We start from the raw sequence: 24,750 nt of genomic DNA, 5'->3' as shown, positions 1-24,750 counted from the left end.
TTTGCACCTTCAGGAAATTGTCCTCTTTTCTTGCCACTATTACCACTTGTGATTTCTATTTTTTTCCCCCTTACGCTTTGCATTTCTTTTTCTCTTGTATTTGAATGAACTTGTGAAGTGTATGGTTCTAGTTCCTAATACTTTTGGAGCACTTAGTGTTGGCAGGAACCAAACTTTATGTGACTAAGACCCCTTGGAGTTCTGAGGTAACAGAAAGTTAAGCCATGTAAAGGATTTTTGTGATATTTATACTTGTTGGGATACCACTCTGCTATAAAGGAGGATAAACTTGAGTCATTTATAGGAAAATAGATGCACCTTGAAACCATAATGTTAAGTGAAATAAATCAGACACACAAGCTTAAATTTCACATGATTTCTCTTAGATGTGAAACCCAAAGCCTACGTAAATTAAAGATCAAAATCAAAGATAGGTAATGGGAAAAGAGAGACATAGTGTTTCGGCATATGTGAAGGGGATCAAGAGAAGCTGGGGAGGAGACATAAAAAGAATTAAGATGTATTATATACATGTACCAACTCCCCTCAATGATGTATTTGTGATGTACTCTACACACGCACTCATAAAAAATTTTTTTTTTTAAAGTAAGGTATTTTGGTACATTTTATCTCATAATGGTGGAGGACCATAAAGTAGGCATGCAAAGAAATGTTTATCTTCTCACTAACATTTGTACTCCAAGTACAGTAGGTTCCCAACTCTCACAGGTGTACTGTATAAGACTGTTTCTGTTAGATTACAAACAAATCCAACTTATGAATATTCTCCCCATACAGAACTTATTCATAAATCGGGCACTTCTGTGCTGAGATCCTTGGAGAACTCATTTTCAGGTTGAGGGGGTGAAGGTATAGGTGGATTTTGGCCCGAGGATTGTTAGTCTGGGAAGCTTAGTGTGCCATAGGTTGCTATAAGTTCTTTGATGGCTAAGACGCTTAATTTCTAGCACTTAATGTGGTATACATAGTACTGGAATAAGACTATTTGGTTTTTTTTGTGTGTGTGTTTTGTTTTTCTTTGCTAAGTTTGCAGTTTTAGGGATTGAATTCAGGGCTTCATGCATGCCAAGTTAGCACTACCACTGAGCTATGTCCCCAGCCCTAGGGAAAAAAAATATTTTCATACAAAGGTAAATTACACAGTTGACCTTGCAAAGATAATAGAGCATGAAGAACAATTCTGAAATGCTGCTTGAAGTTTTGGTAGAAGTAGATCCTCTGCAACCTTAAATGAATTTAGGAGTTAATAAATTTAGCAGTGTGATTTTTAAAAATCCAACCATACTTAATAAGCAATCTTTTCCTTTTTCTCTTGGTATTGATTATAAACTTTGCTTCTTGTGGCTATTTTTGAAAAATAATGTGTGCACAGTCTCTTTTAAGACTTACTTCCTTTAAAAAATTGCTAATTTTTTCTTTTGATACCATTCCAGAATCCCTGAGTTCTACAATACCAAATTTAATAAATATGATGTTAATATACTGGAAAAATGTTTTGAATGTTAATATTACTTGCGTAAAACAAGCTAAGAATTTTATTTACTAATTAAATCAGCATTGAAGTTTAATGTTTCTTGTACCTAAAAGAATATTTTCCTGTTAAAATAATGTCATAGGTAGACAAACAGTTAAATGGATTTTTAGGAACTGGAGTACTGAGCATATAAAATATCATTGCAGATGTTTTTGTAATACATTGTGTATGATTTTAATAATGCCTCATTTTTATTGAGAATGAAGTAACCTAAAACAATTTCCAGTTGTTTCTGTTGATGTGATACCAAAAATAACTAGATATTGTTTTACCTGTTAAACTTACAAAGGTTAAAATTGTACACAATATAGTTCTTATTCCTTTATCTGCAGTACTGATTTTTAATATTTTAAAGGAATTTTAATGTTTGAGAAGTCTAGACTCCATTAAAGTGATCAAATGCTGTTAAATATATATACCTATTTAAAACCATAATAAACATGATATGTCAAATCCACAGAAGTATTTAATTCACTTTTAAAAAGTAGAGATTCAAATTATTTGGTTTAAGGTACTTCAAAGTTACTTTTCTTCAAATACTGTTTTATTAGTACTTTGTATTGAGGATGGAATATAAAACTGATGCTCAGGAAAGTACCGTTACTATTAAAATGAAATAAAAGTACTATATTGTCAGTGCTTCATCTATACCCAAATATCCTGGAGTCCCAATTTTCTTCCATGGTATGATGATTTAATTCGTAAAAATGAACCATTTTTGTCCCATAAACTGTCAGGGTGGTTACAAAAGTGAAAAAGATAACATTCAGCTTCCAGAAAGATCTAAGTCAAGTAGCAATTGCAAAATACAAACTATTATAATTTCAGTGGTAAGTTCTATCATTGTAAAAGGAGGGAGGTGAATGGAATGAAGAAAAAATTGTCTTATACCTTTACCAACTCCATATGAGGAATGTTGTCATTATGTATCCCAAACATGCCCCCCTCAAAAAAAAAACCTGGAAAAAAATACAGTGACATGCTGCCTAGTGTAATAGGGAAAGCTTCACTGGGCACTGATACATTAGCATTGTCAGATAGGAGACTCATTTATAAAGAACTAGTACTGGAAGTTTTCTTAATATTATTTTTACTTTGTCCTATCCATTTTTAAAAATTCTAATATATATATATAATGTAAAATTTACCAGTATAGTCATTTTGAAGAGTACAGTTCTTGTGGCATTAAATACTTTAATACCACCCAGTATCATCAGAACTTCTTCATACTTCCCAGCTGCAACTCTGTTGTACTCCTTAAATACTAAATCTCTGTTTTTTGTCCCCTAGCCTCTGGTACTCATTGTTCTGTTTTCTATTTTTACGAATTTGGCTACTTTTGGTAATTGTCTTATTATTAAACACTCCTTTATCCTACTAGTCCAGCACACAGTAGGTATTCGGTGAATATCTAAATTAAAGGTCAATTAGGTATTGAAAGCATTGGTTGTATCAGTTATTGTGGTATTTCTTGTGTGAACCCAAACTGCTTATTACTAATAACTTTCTTTTTCTCTGAAATATTTTTTATTTAAATTTCTTTTCATGTAGCTTACTTTCTTTTTTAGACTGAATCAGGATATGGATCTGAATCCAGCTTACGTCGACATGGCTCATTGGTGTCACTGGTGTCTGGAGCAAGTGGCTATTCTGCAACATCCACCTCTTCATTCAAGGTTTGTGGTTATGAATGCTTTAAGTCAAATTAACATAATTTGAGTTTAGTATTAGAGACTGAGCAGAACTTACTTGGTGGGTTTTGAAAGGATTTTCATGCACTGTAATTTATTTGAATTTGTTAATAGAATAACTTTTTAAGGGACAAAATCATGACTCAAATATAAACCACATTTTATTATTTTTTAAAAAAATTTCCATTAAATTTATTGGTACATTCAAAACAAACAGTACAGTTACATTTATCATTGGGATCTTGTACCTTTACATGATATATCTTGGTTCTTGTTTTTTCCCCATATTCTGCCCTCCCTTCACCCCCTCCACCTTTCCCTATTTACAAAGACTTTGTTTCCATTTTTTCATTTTTTAACATTTTTTTCTTTTCCCTTATTTCCTTTCCCCTCACCTTGCCAGTTCTCCTTTAGCCATTTTCTTCCTATTTCACACTCCCAATTATACCATTTGAATATTATCTACACTTTTAGTTTTTCATAACAGAGAAATTATTCGGTATTTACTCAAATGAAACACCTCAGATTTTAAGTTAAATATGACTCAAAGTAGAATCTGAATATTGAGATGAATTTGATAATGCAAAACTGATCAGTATCCACAGGTTTGTAATCAGTGCCTCTACACAGGTTAAAGTTCATATGTACTTCTACTTACAATAATCGCTTTGTTTTTTGGGCCAGGAATTTAGCTCAGTGGTGCCGCCACCTGCCATGCAAACATAAGGTCGTCCTGAGTTCAATCCCCAATAACCCCCCAAAAAAGATAAAAAAGACTGAAGATATAAAAATCACTTTGTCTTATATTGAAAGAATTGCAAAATAACTCAGATACAATGAAAGGCAGAAACTTTTACATGATCAGATACACTTCGTCCTGAGGGTTCCCTAGATGACTCTTACCAATACTGTGAAAGTGTACCCAATAATTGCTTTGCCATTTCAAGATCAGTTTCTCCTTTCAGTGTCTAATTTGAAAATAAAAAATACTGCTTTAGCAAATTGTCAGGCATTATTACTGTTTTATTTCCCATGGGTTTATAACTGTCAAGCTACTAGTCATTTTTAATCCTATTCCTAAGAATATTACCTTGAACTTATCTCTTTATCCAATTCCCTCAGTAATGAGGTGCAGACCTTAAAAGAGAATAAAATACCATAAGATCAAATAGAGTATAGTTCTGTTTCATATGAATTACATCTTCCCCTTTTGTATTTTGCAGAAAGGCCACAGTTTACGTGAGAAATTGGCTGAAATGGAGACCTTTAGAGACATCCTGTGTCGACAAGTTGATACTCTTCAGAAGTACTTTGATGTCTGTGCTGATGCTGTCTCCAAGGATGAACTTCAAAGGGATAAAGGTTAATTAGACTATTACCACTATTTTTACTTGGAGAATGAATGGATTTAAAGCTTCTTGATCTTAATGGGTAATGTCTTTAAGTAATAAAGGTAGTTATAGTCACTTTTGCTTCAAAATCCCAGTATAACAGATTTTGGTGTCCATGTAATTTCAGTACTTTAATAATACATACTAATTCATTTCTGATCGTCCATATAAGATGCCATCGAAGAATTCTCAGTGATACTTTTAATTCTGCTAAAAAATGGTACCTAGGGCGGGGGATTTAGCTCAGTGGTGCTGTCGCCTGCTTAACAAGCGCAATGTCCCGAGTTTGATCTCCAGTACCCCCCCACACACTCACCAAAAAATGGTATCTGATATCTTCACATATTATTATGCATCATACATTATTATGTCCAGTAAATTTACCCCTTGATGAGTCTTAGAGAACACAGCATATATTCAGTTCCCCATATCTGGACTGAATTCATAGATCTCTTTCTTCCTTTGTCCTTTTTTATCCCACTGTTCTTTCTCTTTTCTTTCACACTTTGCCTGCCTGCCTACCTGCTGGCTGTTCATGTCTCTCTTTCCCTCTCCCATTCCCTCTCTTCCTCACCATCCTTCCCTCCCTCCTTTCTCCCTTTTTTTCATGGAGAAATAAACCAGTAATGAGGTGCTCTCTTTGTGAACTTTGGTTGCCTTCATCTGTTTGGATTCTCAGCTCTTTCTATTTTAAGAGTCTTACTGGGCTCCCCTTGGGTTTCCTATCCTTTCTCTACAGTTTAGAAACTCCCAAGGCAGTGAGCTAGAGCCTTTATTAAAGCTCGTATCATTTGTTTCCCAACTCTCAGGGATCACTGCCTTTTTTATCCTCTACCTAGTGATTACTGTCTCATATGTTTTTTCCAGTGTTTTAGATTTATGTTAGAGAGTAATTCAATCCCTTGTTATCCATTTTGCCCAGAAACAAACATCTATATTCCTCTTAAAGTACTTAATTTTGTCCTGTAAGTAGCTTTGAAATTCTTTATTTTTAATATGTTGTTTTGGCTTTTTAACATTTGATAATTTTCTTTAAAAATAAATCCAGCGGAACCAGATGTGGTGGTACATGCCTGTAATCCCAGCACTTAGGAGGCCTTAGCATGAGGATTGTTGCAAGTTTGAGGCCAGCCTCACCTACATAGTGAGTTCAAGGCCATCCTGAACTGCATAGGAAGACCATGTCTCAAAAAAAAATTAATTAAATAAATAAAAAATAGATCCAACTGAACTACATATCTTTCAGTGTTTTTAAAAGTGTACCCTTTAATATCAGATTAAACAGTTCACAGTACTTGCCTTTTTCTCGGAAAATAGCCCTTTAAACAAAAAAAAAATGCATATAGAAACGAGTTTTGTTTATCTTTTTTTTAGCTTGGGTTTTGTTTGAAGGACAAAAGTGATGATGGAGGAAGTAGAGGTTGGAATGCATAATTTTAAATAATGTTCTGAATTCTTTCTTTTACATGTTTGAATAAATGGCAGAAATGTAGACAGGACTGAGTGGCTTAACAGATTTATTTTTTCACAGATCTGAAATTGGTGCTCGAAGGCTTGCTTTCTTCCAAGGATAGTGAGGGACAGATCTCTTCCAAGCATATCTCTTTGGCTCGTAGATCTCTGTCTTTTCATACCATATATCTGTATGTGGTGTTTATGTACAAATTTCCTCTCAAGAGGACACCAGTCAGATTAACACTCCCCCCAATGATCTCATTCTTACTTAACTGATCTCCAAATACAGTCACATCTTAAGCTATTGGGAGTTAGGGCTTCATGGGAATTTGCCAAGGAGAGTACACTGCAGCCTATAACAACTAAGAATATATGGGAAAAGGCAAAATAAGGATGTAGACCATATTTTCCTACTTCAGTAGTCAGTGTTGCTGATCTGAATCTAAGAATCACTGTGGATGCACTTTCATTAAATAATTAAAACTAAGTTAATGATTTAAAGAGAGTTAAGAATTTCTGTTCTTTGGGCCAGGGATTTAGCTCAGTGGTTCCACCACCTGCCTTGCAAGCGCAGGGACCTGAGTTCGATCCCAGGTACCAAAAAAAAAAAAAACAATTTCTGTTCTCTGTTATATGTCATTGATATGATAACCCTAAACTTTTCCTTTTATTTTAGGTGTTCATTGTTTTCATATAAAATGTTTTATCGGAATTAGTAATAAGGTAGACAACTCAATCCTTTACCACCATCACTATAGCTCTCACACACATTTTTAGTAAGATTTAATTAGTCCTAAATATATTTTTGATTTATAAACAAGATAAACATACCACACTAAAAGCAATGTAAACAATTGTAACAGATTGGAATGGTGAGAATAATCAGTATAAAACCTCTGAACAATTATGACAAGTAGAAACTTCATTTGGGGCTTATTTATCTTGTTGCTGAGACACAACACTGACATCCACAAATTAAGTGGGAAATGTTTATTTTGGCTCATAGTTTGTAGCGACTTCACCCTATTGTTGCTTTATCCCAAGGCAGAGAGCCACAGAAGAGAAATGCTCATGGCAGGAAGAAGGGAGCAGAGAGAGATCAGGAAAAGAGGAAAGGAGATAGATCCTCGTAGGCAGCACCAACAGTGACCCACCTCGTCTGACCAGGCTTCACTTTCCAACATCATATTTTGTTAGAAACTCATCAGTGGAGTAATCTACTGATTACTGATTGATTAGTATCATGCAGCATTGATCCAGTCATCTTCCAAAAGCCCCACCTTTTGAGTGTATGGGGTTTTGGGAAGATGTTAGATATAAACCACAATTAATTAGGCATAAACCACAATTAATTAGGCATAAACCACAATTAACTTTGATAGTATTTTGTAGTATTTACCATGAATAATGTTAAATACACTCATTATTTAATTTTACAGTAGGCTCATTATATAGATAAGTGTCATGTTACAGATTGGAGAATTGCAGAGAAATGAAGTGGCAATGTTTGCATAGCTAGTCTGTTTATGAAGCTACATATATTGAGTTTTAGTAGTAGACACACCTTTGGGCACATTCTATATTAGCATTTTCTTAAAAATTGGAAGTCATAGGGCCGGGGATTTAGCTCAGTGGTTCTGTGCCTGCCTTGTAAATTCAACGTCCTGAGTTTAATTCCCGGTATAGGGGTAGTGGGGATTGAAGTCTTAACAGTTAAGTTCTCATGTGGTAGAAGGACAAATAACTAAGGCAGGAGACTTGAAGAATGAGAAACAAAAGGAATTTGAGTTTTAAAATAAAATGGAGACGTGGTTAGATAGGGGACCTATCAAGAGTGTTGGCAAGTAGAAATTTCACTGGACGCATAAGCAGCGTCAAAAAGCACAGGGTCAAGAAGTAAAGTAAAAAATGGAGATGGTTTATAAAAACAGATTGTATTAAAAGAGCTAATCATTGAAAAATGTTGCTTTTTCTAATTGGAGGCAAAGGTTACAGTGAAGGGGAGCGGTTTGAGAGGAATTCGATTTAATTTGCTAGGAAATACTTGCATGCTGGGGGGAAAAACAGCTGCCTATTTAATTATTAGAATCATGTGGGGGAGTCCTAAGAAAAAGAAATAATTTATCATAATTTTCACCCCTAATCCTACTGAGCCAGAATATTAAGGTGTATGAAGGAGAGTTTCTAGATGAGTGTAGATAACTTCCTGGTAGAAATAGAAGCCAGCATTATAAGCCTCTGACAATGGAAGGAAAAGGCCAGCAGAAGGCAAAACAAATATTTAGAGAGCTTTTGATTTTTTAAGGAAACATCCTTCTTTTTGCGAGAATACATAAAACCTAGAATTACTGTACTGTAGTAATATGATGAAATATGTTATTATAGGAGAAATAAAGGTATAAATGGGTTGTAAATAATAAACAGCATTATTTTTCATTGATGAGATGGAAAAAAAAGGAATATTTGAAAAGACTAAGAAATGAAGTAAGGATCTTAAAGGGTACGTGAAAATCATCTTTTTGGGATTAGGCCAGTGAACTAATTTACAGATGGTTGCACTGTAAGTTCATTTGGTAGCCATGACTTTTATCTGAATACAAAAATGCAAGGAAAATAAAAGTAAAGAAAAACATTTCATTTCTATGATAAATAATATACTTGCCCAGGCCCAATTTAGAACCTAAAACTTTTCAGGAACGGGTTTTTCATATATTAAAGACTCCTTGAAGGGCATTGTTGTACATCCCTCCTCACCTGGGCATAGTAGTGTTTGTCTGTAGTCCTAGCTACACACAGGATTGCTGGTGTTGGTGACAGGAGGATCACTTGAGTCTGAGAGTTCGCATACAGGCTGGACCCCCATCTCTTACAGGGAAAAAATAAAAAGATGCCCTGGTAGTAGTAATTTTTTTCAAATTTGTTTTCTCTGAAGCTCCACAGAAGAGAAATGAACAAGAAGTTTGTGCGTGTGTTTGTGTGTGTGTGTGTGTGTGTGTGTAAGTGGGATGTTTCTTTGGTCATAGAGCCTTATTTGGCAACTCTATAATTGATATTCAGATCCAAGTTGAGTTGAAGGTTGAGGGTGATCCTGGAATGTGTACTTTTTAGGCTTGCTTGGAGATTACAAAATTGAGACTGTGAATACGAATGATGATAAAAATACAGGAAGAGCTGACCTTAGAGTTAAGGATATGAAAATGATATTTTGTAACTCAATTTAGTTACTAACAAGGTAAGTGGAATACAAGCCATTTAAAAGCAGCCAGGTATGGTGTTGCATGCCTGTAGTCCCAGCTACACAAAAGAGGCTGAGGTGGGAGGATTGCTTGAATCCAGGAATTCTGGGCTGTTGGTGTGCTATGCTTAGTGTGCACTAAGTTTGGCATCAATGTGGTAGCCTCCTAGGAGTGGAGTCCAGGAGGTTATCTAAGGAGAGGTGAACTGGTCCAGGTCAGAAATGGAGCAGGTCAAAAAATAGTTAATCAGGTAATACTGAGTTAATGCCAGGATCTTACTGATAATAAACAATGATTTAAAAACAGGAGTATGCTAATGGATTCCTTAGAATTTACCATATTTATAAATGATTAATAAGATAAAATTCCATAGAATGTGGTAATGTCAATTTTGCAACTAAGGTATTAGCAGAGGTTTCAGTATAGGTGTTGAAGTCTGTAAGAATGGTGGTGATATCATTCAGTTGGATAGAAATGAATACCAGGTACTAGTAAATAATAACAGGTTGCAATTAGAAAAAATTATTATAAACGAGTGGCAAAGTTTTCAAATGATGAAAAGTTAAGTAGTCCAGTAATTAGAAATGTCCTTAGTGATTCCTACCATTTAGTCAAGGGAGGAAATAAGGTATCATATCAAATTGGGTTCTGCATCAATTGGGGAAAGAGGTAAAGAGAATATAATGTAGTTCTCCTTCTAGAGCCAAGGTACTCCTGAGGTAAAGAAGTACCAAATTTCTTATGACCTTAGTTTAGAATGAAGATTCCTTCTGTAGAGAGTCCTTCAAAAGATACATAGTATTCTTTATCCAAAATAGTTGGAATTAAGATTATTAGGATTTTGAAATTGTTTTGGATTTTGGAATATTTTCATACACATAATGAGAGGTCTTTGGGATATGACCCAAGTATAAACACAGAATCCATTTGTATTTCATGTACATTGAATAAACATAAGCTAGAGGTGTTTTTATACAGTATTTTTTGTGTGCCTGAAGTCAAGTGAGTTACTTTCTACCTGTAGCATCATGTCAGCACTTAAAAAGTTTTGGATATCACAGCATTTGGGGTTTCAGATATTCATATTATAAGGTACTCGACTTGTAAAGTAAGCCATAAAAAAAAAAAATTGGGGAGGGTGTACCGGGGACTGAACTCGAATCCTGTGTTTGCTAAGCAGATGGCAGAACCACTGAGCTAAATCCCCGACCCAGCTACAGAAATTTTGATAAAAGCAGAAAATAGGTGGAGGGTTGATTCAAAAATTTGCATCATGAATAGTATATATAATAAGAGGATCAACGTATAATACACAGAAAAAGGAATAGAAGAATGGTATACGAGAGGAAAAAAGCAAGTTTAGTTTTACTTTAGTTTAGTTTAATTTTTTTCTATAATTGGAGTTGTTAAAAAAGAATTTCTAGAGCCAGGGATTTAGCTCAGTGGTTCCACCGCCTTGCTTTGCTAGCGCAAGGTCCCAAGTTCAATTCCAGGTATCAAATAAATAAATAGCCGGCCTTCATTTAAAAAAAAAAATTCTAGGTATAGGTACCCAGTAGGATGAGTGAAAATATCATATCTGGAAGTAGTTCTGTTTTCCTTGCAAATACAGAAATTTTAGATTTAAAACACTCAGAGACTAGCTATGGTATCTACTCCGTGTAGTTATCCTTTGACAGCCCTGCTCATCCCTTCTAGCTTTTTCAGAGAGGGAAAAATAATTATAGCTTAATAATTATCTCTTTCATAAATAAGAATGGATAGCTAAAATAATATATATATATATATTTATATTTATATATGTATGTATGTATTTATTTATTTATTGAGATAGGGTCTCTTTATGTAGTTCAGGCTGGCCTTGAATTTGCAGCAACTCTATCTCAGCCTCTCCAGTATTGGAATTATAGGCATGTGCTGCTCTGCCTGGCAAAATAATATGTTATTTAATTATATTTATTGAGCATAACGTGAAAATACAAAAGATAAATAAGATCTAGTATTTACAGAATCTGAAGGGTATTGACTCTGTTGAACATAAGAATAAATTGATTTCCTTTTTTCATTCTAATATTTTTAAACATTTTATTTAGTGGTAGAAGATGATGAAGATGACTTTCCTACAACACGTTCTGATGGCGACTTCTTGCATAATACCAATGGCAATAAAGAAAAGTGTAAGTAATATATTTTTTCCCTTAGCTGGATAAAATATAGTTTCTTACATTATATAACAAACAATAGTTCATGATTGAGTAATACTTAGAAAGCAATAGAGAATAGAGTGCCGGGAATTTAGCTCAGTGGTGCCACTGCCTGCCTCCCAAGTGTAAGGTCCCAAGTTCCATCCCCAGTACCAAAAAAACAAAAAACAAAACAAAACAAACAAACAAAAGCACTAGAACTGCAGAAATCCTAGCTAAAATATTTTTGGAGAAAAGTAATACTGGTAAAATATACGTTCTGATGTTGTATAACTAGCCACAAATGCTCATTCTAAATTCCAAACATTAGCTTATTTACTTCAACAGTATTAACAAAATCACACTTTAAATACTGAATACTGAATGTTTTTCCCCCTAGGGGAGAAATGCTTTTAGGGAATTTGACTTTATTGTTTTCTTTAGAATGTATTTCTTTTGGTTTACAGGACACTTTTTTCTCTACTTGATGAACTACTGTTGGAACACTGGTTCCATATAGTTATGGAAACTATTAAAATAGCTCTCATTTCACAGCATAATTGCTTGTAGGCTCAGGACCAGGATGATTTATTTTACATACTCATTTATTAATTGTTACCTTATTTATATTGACTGACTTACTAGTAGGAATTCTGAATTGTTCATTATTGTGAATTATAGTCAGTGTTCATCTTGTTACATGTTCCTAAGAAAAAGTGGATTTTTGAAATTTTTTAAATACAAAAAGACTTTTGTGAAAAAAAAGTTAATCTCATTATACTTTTATTTTTACTGAAATTATATAGAATATGAAATAAGATTTGCAGTTATAGCACATTTATACATCAGGGTTTTGTTTGTTTGTTTGTTTTGTGGTACTGGGGATTGAACCGAGAGCCTTGCACATGCCAGGAAAGTATGTGATACATCCCCAGCCCTATTTGCTGTTTTTTTAAGCTGTTACATGCACAGAAATAATTTCCTATTTTAGAGATCATATACTATTCCTTTATGTGACTTCTCTGTCTCCCAGTTTCCGTCTTTTCTTGTTTCTGATTTTCATCCTGGCTTTCCTTCTTCCTTAAAACTTACCTGTATTATTCTTGTAAAGTACTAGCTTGGTATTAATGACTTATTATCAGAATTTTCCTTATGGGACTAAATGTTAAAACCTATCAGTTCATCTAGATGAATATATCTTTATCTAATTAAGGGACTATTTTATGAAGGTCCTTTAGAGTTACATTTTAATTTCACAATAAGCTGCTTTAATGGAAAAAAAAGTACTTTGTTTATATATTAGAAAAATTATTGAAAGGAGTTTTAAATCTTCCAGGCCTGATTCTCCATTCCAAATAGACTCAAGCTATCTCACCTGTGTTCCTAAAATTGAATGGTAACATCTCTTTTTAGAAGTTCAACTGGAAAATTCTAGATTTAGGAATATTTGGCACAACAAAAGATCAGTATTCTGTGCTATCAATAAGCGATTAAACAAAAATATACATACTGATTATTGAGCTCTCCCTGCTCAGTCCCTCTTACCTCCCAAAGTTCTGTTAACCAAGGACTGTAATGTAATTCCCACCCCTTTTATCTTACTTTGTTTTCAAATATCATCAACTGGAGATGTGTTTTCTGACAAAACTAGAAAACAGCTCCAGAGAAACTGAATGGCCACAAAGGAAAGACTATAGAGAGAAATGTGGGGGGATTCTAGCATAAAAAAAGCTTTCTCACTACTACATCACCCTTGATGAAGTCTACAGAGCTTCACATCCTGGCTCTTAATGAGAACTAATAGCCAGGTCTCTAGACATTTGAAGAAAGACTGCAGCATAAAAGATAACGACCACAACAAGGAAACTAGAAAAAGAAATTCCAAAGACTGGGGTTTAGTGCAGCGGCACCATTCCTGCCTTCCAAGCTCAAGGTCCTGAGTTTGATCCCTAGTACCAAAAAGAAAAAAAGAAATTCAGGATGATTCTGTAAAAGGAAATAAAAGACATCCAAATGTGAAACTACCTCTGTTTGCAAATGCTGTGATGATATAAAGAATTGTAATGAATTTCCTAAAAACTATTAGGACTATAAATTATTTCACCAAAATTTCAGAGTATAAGATCAGTACACAAAACATCAGTTGTATTTTTAAATAACTGAAATGAACAAACTGAAAATGAAATTTAAAAATTTTATTTATAATATCATCAAAAGCACCAAAATACTTGGGAATAAATTTAAAAGAAAAATCATAAACCTTCAGATCTAAAAGACATCCTGTGTTCATGAATCAGAATGCTTGACATTGTTAAGAATTCAGTACTCCCAAATTGAACTGCATATTTAATGTAGTCCTTATAAAAATCCCTCAGTATATGGGCCAGGATTTAGCTCAGTGGCAACACCACCTACCTCACAAGTTCAATCCTGAGTCCGATCCTTGGCACCACCAAAAAAAAAAAAAAAAAAAAAAAAAAAACCTCAATATGTTTTTTTAAGGAAATTAACAAGCTGATTCTAAAATGCATATGAATACACCAAAACAGACTTGAAAAGGAACAGAATAACAGTGTTCAGAGGCCGAGGAAAGAAGATTGTAAGTTCAAGCTCACCCTGGCAACTAAATGATTCAGCAAAACCCTGTCTTAAATTCAAGTGAAAAACAGGCTGATGTATCGGTCAATGCTCACTGGAGAAACAGATTTAATGTAAGATATAAAGAAGTATATAAGGATTTGCAAGGTAGATGTACAAAAGCTGCCTGCAGAGTCAGGTATGGGAGAATGCAAAAGGACTGTCTACAGACTGGAGATCCAAAGGATTGAGCTATAGGTTGAAGGCCTGGAGCTCACTGTAGAGTCCTGTGGGAGTCTGTATCAGGAGGCCAAAAGGTCTGTACTATAAGGCTGAAGAGTCTGTGTTGGAAGCCAGAGGACAGACATTGAAAGTGAAGGTGAAGATGGGAGCTCCTCGAGAGAAACAGAAGTGAGACTTACTTCCTTGTTCCCTTTTATTCCATTTAGGCTATAAACCTATTAGTGCCACTCACACCCAGAGTGGGTCTTCTGTTTTAAGTAAATCCATCCAGCCACACCCAGAACTATGCTAATCTAATCAATTGGGCATTTCTTAGTGTAGCTGACACAGGAGTTAACTATAATTCTTCCATTGTCAGTTTGATAACCAGAAACATTTCCTTAAAACATACTTAGTTTCCAGATACAAATACATGTTCATAATGATGCCTAACATTGTACAATTGTTTGATGTACACATGGAAATGCACTAATTCATTCCCCAGAGTAAAAGGCACATTTTCTTTAGGTAATTCTTACTCCTAACTTTTCATAACTTCAACATTTTGAACAGGTTTAACAAAATTTAAGAACCAAGTCTTTTCATCATTGTATCAAATAAGTACAGTAGAAGAGCACTATTATAGTTATAATCCTTGTTTCTTTAACTAATCATGGAGTAGCTGGTATTTAGAATTTCTGCCCTTGTCCTTCAGCAAGCACCTCAGCAGGTCTTGGTTCTTTTCCTGGTGAGGTGACTCATACCTTTATTCCTGAAGGTACTAGGCCATTTGTCATCCTGCCTGGATTTGGGGTATTATAGATTCTCATTGACCTTAAAACAGCATAGTAATACTAGGAGGTGCCCTAAGAATTTTGTACTTCAAGTATATTCCTCCTTTCTTACATTGTGAGAGGACTAGTCCAATTTCCCCTTGCAGCCTGGGTCAGGGACCCCTGCCAACACTGTTAACTCCCTTTTTAACTTGTTTACTGAGAGGCTTGAGGAGACCAAAATGATCCGTGGAGAGTCTTAGCTTTCAGTTCAATGGAATCATTGTTGTGCCTCCTGGTACAATCCTTTCCCTATCTGGAACTATAAAACTTCTAGGCCAGCAGAGCATAAGGTCTTGGGAACAGGAAATAAAAATCTTGCTAGTGGATCTCTAGGGATAATGGTGAGTGGTAACATTCCCACTTCCACTCCTTGATTCCTGGACTTGTGAATCTTTTTTGTGGAAACCTCAGGATCATATAGTGGATTCTGATTCAGAATATATAGAGCCTTTTGAAGAACCTTGCCCCCACCCTGCAAACTATAACTGCCACCCAGCTGATGATATAACTACATCTTCAAAAGACCAGTCCACCTTTCTATCAATCCAGCTGCTTCTGGATGATAAGGAACATGGTAAGACCAGTGAATTCCAAGAGCATGAGCCCATTGCCTCACTTTTTTGGCCTTAAAATGTATTCCTTGGTCAGAGGTGATGCTTTTTGGAATTCCATGACAGTGAATAAGGCATTCTCTAAGTCTGCAGATGGCAGTTTTGACAGAAACATTAAGTTCAGGGAAGGCAAATCCATACCCAGAATAACTGTCTATGCTGATAAGGACAGAGTGCTGCCCTTTCCATGATAGAAGTGGTCCAATATAATCCACCTGTCACCAGGTCACAAGCTCACGGCCCCAGGTAATGATGCCATATCTGGGTCTCAGCATTGGTCTTTGATACTGGTAATACTGGTCATTCAGCAGTGGCTGTGGCCAGATCAGCCTTGATGAATGGGAGTCTGTGTTTCTAAGCCCATGCATAACCTCCATCCATGCCACCATGGCCACTTTGTTCATTAGCTCACTGGGCAATGACAGGGTGGCTGCAGAAAAAGGTTGACTGCTCTCAACAGAATGGGTCGTGCTACCTATCCACTTAATTACAGATACCCCTCGTTTAATGGCTGTTTGGACTTAAACCAAAGCACGCTATTCAGGTTTACAACCATCTTTTTTTTTTTTTTTTAATAGTTCTATGTAGTTTGTTGTGCAAGCTGGGAGACAAGATAATATAGCAGTAGTAGGAACCATGAGCATGTGGGCAACTTCTTTATGCAACTTATTTGTGCCCTCTGGACCTCCTCTGTCCAACTTTATGACTCAGTGGATCAGATAATCAGTTTATGATGGGTAAGGTAACCTTGTGTCCCATGTTCAAAGGTCAAATTTCCATTAATGCACAGTAGTAGCAGGTCAGGACTTGCTTTTCAAAGGGAGAGCAGTTGTCTGCAGATGGTGGCAGAGCTTTGGTTCAAAATCCTAAAGGCCTCCTATGGGGGCCTACTAGAGACTAAACAGCATCTCTACCTACCACTGACACTTCACGTTCCATTGGATCTGCTGGATCATATAGCCAGTGGCGAAGTAGCCTACATACATAGCAGTGTGGACCTGTTCCAGAACTGTCTGTTGCTCTGGGCACCAGTCCAAACTAACACCTTTCTAAGTCTCTCAGTAAATGGGTTAGAGTAAAACACATAAGTTAGGAATGTGTTGCTTCCAAAATCCAAATAGCCCCACTAAGCATTGTGCCTCTTTTTCATTGTAGAAGGAACCAGATATAACAACTTATCTTTCATCTTAGAAGGGATCTCTCTATATACCCCATACCACTGGATGCCTAGAAATTTCACTGAGATAGGACCTTGAATTTTAGTTGGGTTCACTTACCATCCTCTGACTCACAAATGCTTTACTAAAAATTACAGGGTGGTTGCTACCTCTTGCTCACTTGGTCCAATCAGAATAATATCATCAATGTAATGACTAGTGTGATACCTTGTGGGAAAGAAAGGTGATCAAGATCCCTGTTAACTAAGTTGTGACACGGCTGGAGAGTTACTATAACCCTGAGGTAGTGTATTGTTGGCCTTGCCAGTTGAAAGAAAATTGTTTCTGATGAGCCTTATGGATAGGTATGGAGAAGAAGACATTTGCCAAATCATTAGCTACATACCAAGTGCCAGGAGATGTGTTAATCCGCTCAAGTAAGGGCACCACATCTGATAAAACAGATATAATCAGAGTCACCACTTGATTCAGTGTACGGTAATCTATCTTCATTCTTTAAGACCCCTTTGCCTTTTGCACAGGCCAGATGAGAGAATTAAATGGAGATGTGGTGGGAATTATCACCCCTGTATCTTTCAAGTTCTTAATAGTGGTACTGATCTCTGTAGTCTCTCCACGGATGCAGTACTGATTTTGTTTCCTATTTTACCAGGCAAAGTAAACTCTATGGCTTCCATTTGGCCTTTCTAACCATAATAGCCTTCACACTATAGGTTAAGGAAATAATGTGAGGTTCTGCCAAGTGTAGTACCAAGTATATCTATCCCATTTATACATTCTAGAACAGGAGAAATGACTACCGGATAAATTTGAGGACCCGCTAGACCCACTGTGATCCAGACCTTTGCTTAAACTCTGTTGATCACTTGATATCCATAGACCCCTACTCTGATTGGAGGGCCACAATGATGTTTTGGGTCTCCTGTAATCAGCGTTAGTTCAGAACCAGTGTCTAGTAGTCCTTGAAATGTCTGCTCATTTCCCTTCTCCCAATGTACAGTTACCCTGGTAAAAGGCCTTAGGTTCCTTTGGGGAAGGATGGGAGAAAGATGGACTACAAATTTTTGGTGGTGTACTAGGGTCCTCCCTCATGGGGACCCAGCTCTCCTCTTCATTCAAGGGGTTCTGGGTCTGTAAACTGGCTCAAATCTGGGAACTGGTTGAGGGGCTGTGATTCTCTTTTAGAGCTATTTGAATAGGTTTCTGTTCATTTGCCCTATACATTTTGATTATATATATCCATCAAAAATTTAATAGATTTTCTGTTTCACTTTTGGGAAAAGCAAGGCCATATCAGCCAGAGCTATAGGTCTACTCTTTGAAACCTTTCTGATCATTGTTCTGCTTCTACTGTCCCTTACGGAAGTGCGTGTACCCTGCCTTTGGTGGTTAAGTGCTACCCCTTGACTCCGGCCATTCTGGAATCCAGTTAAGCCCATTTCCCTTCCATTTTCCACTTAAGTTTCTGAGTTTCCCATGGTCCCCACTGTAAGGTCTGGCATACAGAAAAGAGCAATGACAAGGCTCTTCAAAAGTGCTGTTGCTCTCCTCACAAATCTGTTTCTCAAGATGTTAGTGAAGGCTACATTTTCTGTATCATCCCCCAGTGTGGAAGATAAGGTTTAATATGACAAATCTACTCTAGCATTCCCATTTCCCTGATCCTTTGAATCCCCTCATTATCTGTAAACCATGGAACATCAGGCATCTCTAACTTACAGGGAGCTATCTTTTGATCCACACTTCTGCCGACCAGCCAAATAAACTATTAACACTTTCTTTTACTCCACAAGCTGCTCTTCTAACTGGCCCATATCAACAAACTCAGCTTATTCCAGATGTTTTTGCCACCCTTAAAATTCATTCCCACACGTACTCATCAGGCCTCTTCCTGTAAGAGAAAATTCAAGAAATTCCTTGGGAGAATAGCAGATGTCATGGGTCACACTATGTACTTCACCTTTAGCCTTTCGATTTGAGCCTGGTTATAGGCCTAGAGACAACAGTAGGTGGTGAGGGTGGGTTCTGAATGCCAGCATTTTCATCGCTTTCTCAGCAGAGAATTCGTTTCCCCAGGTACAGGAGAAGAGGGCCATAACACAGATAATGGATGTGGGTTTGCCTACACCACTGTGGATAGGGAAATCTCTTGCTCTGGCAGAATAACCTCATTACTGCTAGTAACTCAGTATCCCCTGTGTATTCAGGATCCTCCCAAACATTTCCATCCCAGTTATGGGATCCTTTTCTTTACTTCAGATAACCTTCAAGGCTGAACATCAAGTCGAATTATGAGGGCTTGTGTTTGGATTTCTTCAATCTCAGCCTGTGGCTTAAGGATGGGAGATTCTTCTTTCAAGACACAACTAGAAATTTAGATTCTTTACATGTGTCTTCAGCTGGGAATTTGAATCTTTGAGCCCCTTATTTTTTATGAGCTTGTCTTCACAGTTAGAAGACTTTAGATTTCCTATCCATGTTTTGAGCTCATTATTTTCCTTCACCAATTTGTCCAGAGGTGCTACAAGCAACCAGCCAGCATTATTATATTTTCTACTCTGCCAAAAATATTCAAAAGTATCATCTTTGGAGTCACTAACTTTCTTGCATCTCAGAAGTGGATTCGGTGAATTAGGATAATCAAATGTATCTGCATTGTTTTAAACAGTTCACACCACAAACTGTCAGTATTCCCTGCATTATCAGGAAAGACAATGGCATCTTTAGGTCTTATCAAATTAGAGAGCTAACTCCAGGGACCACTAAAACCATTAAAGAATTTCGCCTTTACAATTCTGTTTTTCTAGAGCCACTTCCGGTACCATAATCTGTATCAGTCAGTGCTCACTAAAGAGTCAATGTAATATAATTATATAAGGATATACAAGTAAGCTTACAATGGCTTTCTGCAGAGTCAGGTATGGAAGAATGCAAAAGGCTTGTCTGCTTGCTGAAGATACCTGAAGGATCCACTCAAAATTCAAAGGCCAAGAGAACCCTATATGAGTCTACATTGGAAGGCTGAAGAGGCTGAGCTGGAAGCCAGGAGACAAAGGATGCCAGGCAAAGAATTTAGCGCCTCCAAAGAAAGAGAAGTGAGCCTTCCTTCTTCTATTACATTTAGGCTGCAAGTCTATTGGTTGGCATCACTCACTGTTGAGTCTTCTGTCTTGAGAAAATACAGTCAGCCACACCCAGAGCCATGGTAATTCAGTCAGTTGGGCACTTCTTTCTTAAGATGACACAGATGACAATCACAGTTGGGGAGTGGAGTTCAGTGTGAATGCCTTGGGTTAGGTCCTGCTACTTTAAAAAAAAAAAAGTATTCACACTTCCTAGTTTCTTGACTTACTTCAAAGCAGCAGTAATCAAGACAGTATATACTACTAGTATAAGGAAGGGATAGGCATATAAATCAGCGGAAAAAGCTGAGAGTCCAGAAATAAACCCTCACATTTACAGCCAAACAATATTTCACAAGGGTGCCAAGTCAATTCTGTGAGCAAAATAATCTTTTCAACAAAGATGGTAGAGCAGCTGGGTATCGATATGCAAAAGATAGCAGTTGAATTTTTTATCATGCCAAATACAATAACTCAAAATTGATGAAAATTTTTAGAAGAAATATAGGAGTAAATCTTCATGACCTTGGGTTAAACAAAATCCTCTTAGATGCAACACTAAAAATACAAATGACAAAGCAAAAAAGATCAGTTGACGCTATCAAAATTAAAAATTTTGTGCTTCAAAGAATATCATTAAAAATGACAATAGCAGTGCCTGCCTCAGAAGTGCAAGGACTTGAGTTTGATCCCTGGTGCCAAAAAGAAAAAAAGAAGAAATAGCCAGGGATTTAGCTCAGTGATTCCACCGTCTTCCTTATAAGCACAAGGACCCGAGTTTGATCCCCGATACCAAAAAAAAAAAAAAGAAGAAATAACTCACAAAACAGGAGAAACACTTGTGAGTGATATATCTGGTAATAGATTTGTATCTAAAATACATAAAGAGCTCTTATGAATCAGTAATAATCAATTTGAAAATAGGCAGAGCATCTGAAGAAGATTTATTAGTACCCAAATAAGTAAAAAGATCTTACTTCATTAACCATGAGGAAAATGCCATGTTATACCACTTCATATCTGTTACAGTGATTGTCATCAGAAAGAAATTCAGCAGTGTGGATGAGGTTGTTATTGTTAGATGTAGCTGTTCCACTACTATATATATGCAAAAGAAATGAAAACTTACATCCACATAAAAACATACACATCAGTGTTCATAGCAGCACTATGTATAACATCCAAAAAATGAAAACAACTCAAATGTCTCCCCACCAATGAAGGAGGGATAAACAAAATGTGACGTATCCATACAGTGGAATATTATTTACCCATATAAATGAATAACATACAGTGATGCTTCAATTATGAACTTAGTTTTACAATTTTGGGAACGATGGCTCCATTTGTGTTTGTGTAGGGGAGATTGACATGGTCATATTTGTCACCGAGTTCAGAGTTTGCAAACAGAAGCAAAATTTACCTAACATTGTTTACAAACCGAGTTATTTGCAAATAGAGGCATTTGTGAACCAAGGTATTACTGTGTGTGTACTGATGCATGCTATATAACATGGATGGACCTTGCTAAGAGGAATCCAGTCACAAAGAAACATTTTTATATGTTTATTTATATGAAATGACCGAAAGACACAAATTGCAGAGATAGAAGGCAGATTAGTGATTGCCTAGGACAGGACAGAGTGCTTGGGGAAGTTAGGAAGTGACTAATGATGAGTTTAAGCCAGTGATGGCCAACCTTTTAGAGACCAGGTGCCCAAACTGCACCCCCAAATCCACTTATTTATCACACAGTGCCAACACTGTAGTTAAACCTGAATACTGAGGTTTTAGTTTAGAAAAAGCAACTCTGCATTAACATCTTTTCATTCAGATGCCCATTTTTTGGATTGGATATTTAAATTTTGGAGGTCTGATTTTTTTTTAAGTTCTTTTTATATTCTAGATAGTAGACCTTTGTCTGAGGAACAACTAGTAAATATTTTTTCCCAGATTATGGGTTGTCTCTTCACTGTGTTGGTGGTTTCTCTTGCTATGCAGAAGCTTTTTAATAAGATAAGATCCAAGGTTTTGATTCTTTGTGCTAATTCCCATGAGACCGAGGTTTTGTTCATTAAGTCTTCCTAACCCCTACGTTAACATCTTCTGTCTTTAAAAAAAAAACACAGTAACATGCACCATAGTTTCGCTATCACTGATCTAGGATTTTAGGAAAGTTTGATGAAAATACCCTAAAATTGGTAATAACAATGGTTGTACAACTCTGAGTATGCTGAAAACCATAGAATTACATGCATTATGAGTGAATTTACAGTACAGAAATTGTATCCCAGTAAAGTTGTATTGCAAATCATCAAAAGTACTGATATTTTCCTGTCTGCTCTTTGTACACACACTTACTGTGTGCTTGCACATATACTAATTGTCTGAACACAAAATTTGGACCATGTATTACATTTAATCCGCTTAAGCTCAAAGACTTTTCATATGTGAATACTTGGTCATTAAACTAGCTGTGGCTTATTTTGTTGGCATAATTATGTGTAAAATAGGCCAGTAGTCCAAAACCAGTAATTTTTGATCCAAGGATGATTGATACCAGCTCCAAAGTCTTCAGACACGTTTCCCCTTTCTCTTCTAGTAGACACTTTTTTTTTTTTTTTTTTTTTTGGTAGTGGGGATCAGACTCAGGATATTGTTCTTGTAGGACAGGTGCAGTGTCAATGAGCTAAATCCCCAACCCAGAGTTGCTATTCTCTATGTTCAGAGAGATTTTCTACCTGCTCTCTGCTTTTTAAATACTTTATGTGGTGAAGTTGGAAAAACAGGCACAGAAACTGGAGTGAAGTCTGCTGTTCAAAGCAGAGTGCAAGAGTCAAAGTGAAGGATTTCCAAGTCTCACTTCTGTCAGCATTTGTTTTTATTCTTGATATTAGCTTACAGATCCCTTGATTTTTTGAGTGGCAATACCTTTGAGAGAATTTTGAAGTGTGTTAAGGTCAGAGTTAAACTGTAAATCTGAATAATAATCTTTGGAGCCTACTTGTAAATCTAGCTTTGTAAACTGTTTGCAGTTTCTTCGATTTATGCCCTTTATATGCACTGTCATATACTTAGAACTTTCTTGTACTGTAGTGTATCATTTTCGCAGAGGAACTTAAGGTATATCACCATTCTCTTTAAGAGCATTTTCTCATTGGGTATGGTGGCACACAGCTGTAGTTCAGCTGCTCAAGAACCTGAGGCATGAGTCTGTTAGTTTGAGAACAGCCTGGGCAACACAGCAAGATTTCACCTCAAAATTAACAGAAAAGAACATTTTCCCCTTATCTTCAGTGGAGATTCAGATGAGTGAGCTCATCTAAAAATGTTAAGTACTTTGGGATTTTTACTAACATTTTCCCATGAAGATAAAAAACCAAAGTGCCAATATTAAGAGGAGCCTGGTGGATGACAAATCAAGATGTGGTTTTGTCTTCGTAACAGTTATTTTTAAACAGATATAATGAGAAAAAAGTTTTTGGTTTTGTTTTGGTTTTTTTTTTGGTTCCGGGAATCGTACTTGGGATCTTGCGCTTACCAGGCAGGTAGCAGCATCACTGAGCTAAATCCCTGGCCCAGAAAAAAGTTATTTTAAAAGCCTTACTTTATGAGATGCGTATTTTGTCAGCTATATGAAAACTTACAAAGTGATTATATAACTCCAGCTTTGTTCTGTGCAGGGTTGAGGGTGGCTGCTCTTGACCTAGTTCATTGCAGCTAAAGGTATATTTCTGCATTTTAGGGTTTTTTCAAATATATTTTGTATTGCTTTTTCATCTTGTTAGTATATAAATTAGTAAATATTTAGCAGTAACAGTCTATTATTGTAACAGCAATATTCTTTTGTACATATTTGGATTTCTAAGTTGATAATTTCTTAACAAAATGTTGATTGGAGGGACAGAAAATAGTCATTATAATGATTCAAAAGGTTTTTAGTCTTATAAAGAAAACGTTTTTTAAAAGTTTCATTGAAATCTGACAGAGTACCTAAAGTGTACAATTTAGTAAGTCTGGATATTTTCATGACACTGTCAGCACAATCTGGTTAATATTTCTGTTTTCTCCATCTACTTCATCATCTTCTTCCCCTCACTTTGTTCACTCAGAACCACTCATCTGTCTTTATCACTGTAGATGAGTTTGTATTTTCTAAAATTTAATATAATTGGACTCATGTGTTATGTTTTGCCTGTCCTTTTTAGTTTGTGGTTCATCATTGTAGTGTTCTATTATATAGATTTACCACAGTTTGCCACCCAATTTGTTATTTTTTTAGTGGACATGTGAGTTGTTTACAGTTTTAACTATTACAAATAAAGTTGCTAGGCACACCCCTGTGGCCTTTGCATGGGCAAGCATATTATTTTGTTTGGATAAATACCAAGAAGTAGAATGGCAGAATCATGTAGTAGATGTGCATTTAACTTACAGAAACTGCCAGATATTTTTTTTGTTTTGTTTTTGTTTTTTTTTTTTATTGAGTTTATTGGTACATTTAGGGATACAGTACAGTTACATTCATTGTTGGGATCATGTACCTTTACATGGCAAGTCTTGATTCTCATTTTTTTCCCCTTACCTCTGCCCTCCCTTCACCCCCTCCTCCCCTCCCCATCTACAAACACTTTATTTTCATCTTTTCATTCTCTCACATTTTTTTCTTTTCCCTTTTTGTTCTTCCCCTACG

The 24,750-nt window shown here is 36.1% G+C and overlaps 1 protein-coding gene across 1 annotated transcript in view; it reads left to right on the top strand.

Annotated features, from left to right (window-relative positions):
- The window catches only part of Cert1 (ceramide transporter 1), a 135,103-nt gene that overhangs the window by 55,819 nt on the left and 54,534 nt on the right, over positions 1–24,750 (top strand). Inside the window, exons 5-7 of the mRNA XM_010619153.2 lie at positions 3,124–3,231; positions 4,470–4,608; positions 11,422–11,505. Coding sequence (XP_010617455.1) covers positions 3,124–3,231; positions 4,470–4,608; positions 11,422–11,505 — 331 coding nt within the window. The remainder of the gene's footprint in view (positions 1–3,123; positions 3,232–4,469; positions 4,609–11,421; positions 11,506–24,750) is intronic.

Source organism: Fukomys damarensis, unplaced genomic scaffold, assembly GCF_012274545.1.
Source record: "Fukomys damarensis isolate Sample0158 unplaced genomic scaffold, DMR_v1.0_HiC HiC_scaffold_1, whole genome shotgun sequence".
NCBI lineage: Eukaryota > Metazoa > Chordata > Mammalia > Rodentia > Bathyergidae > Fukomys > Fukomys damarensis.
The sequence above is the reverse complement of the archived record's forward strand: the minus strand, read 5'-3'. Positions and strand labels throughout refer to the sequence as shown.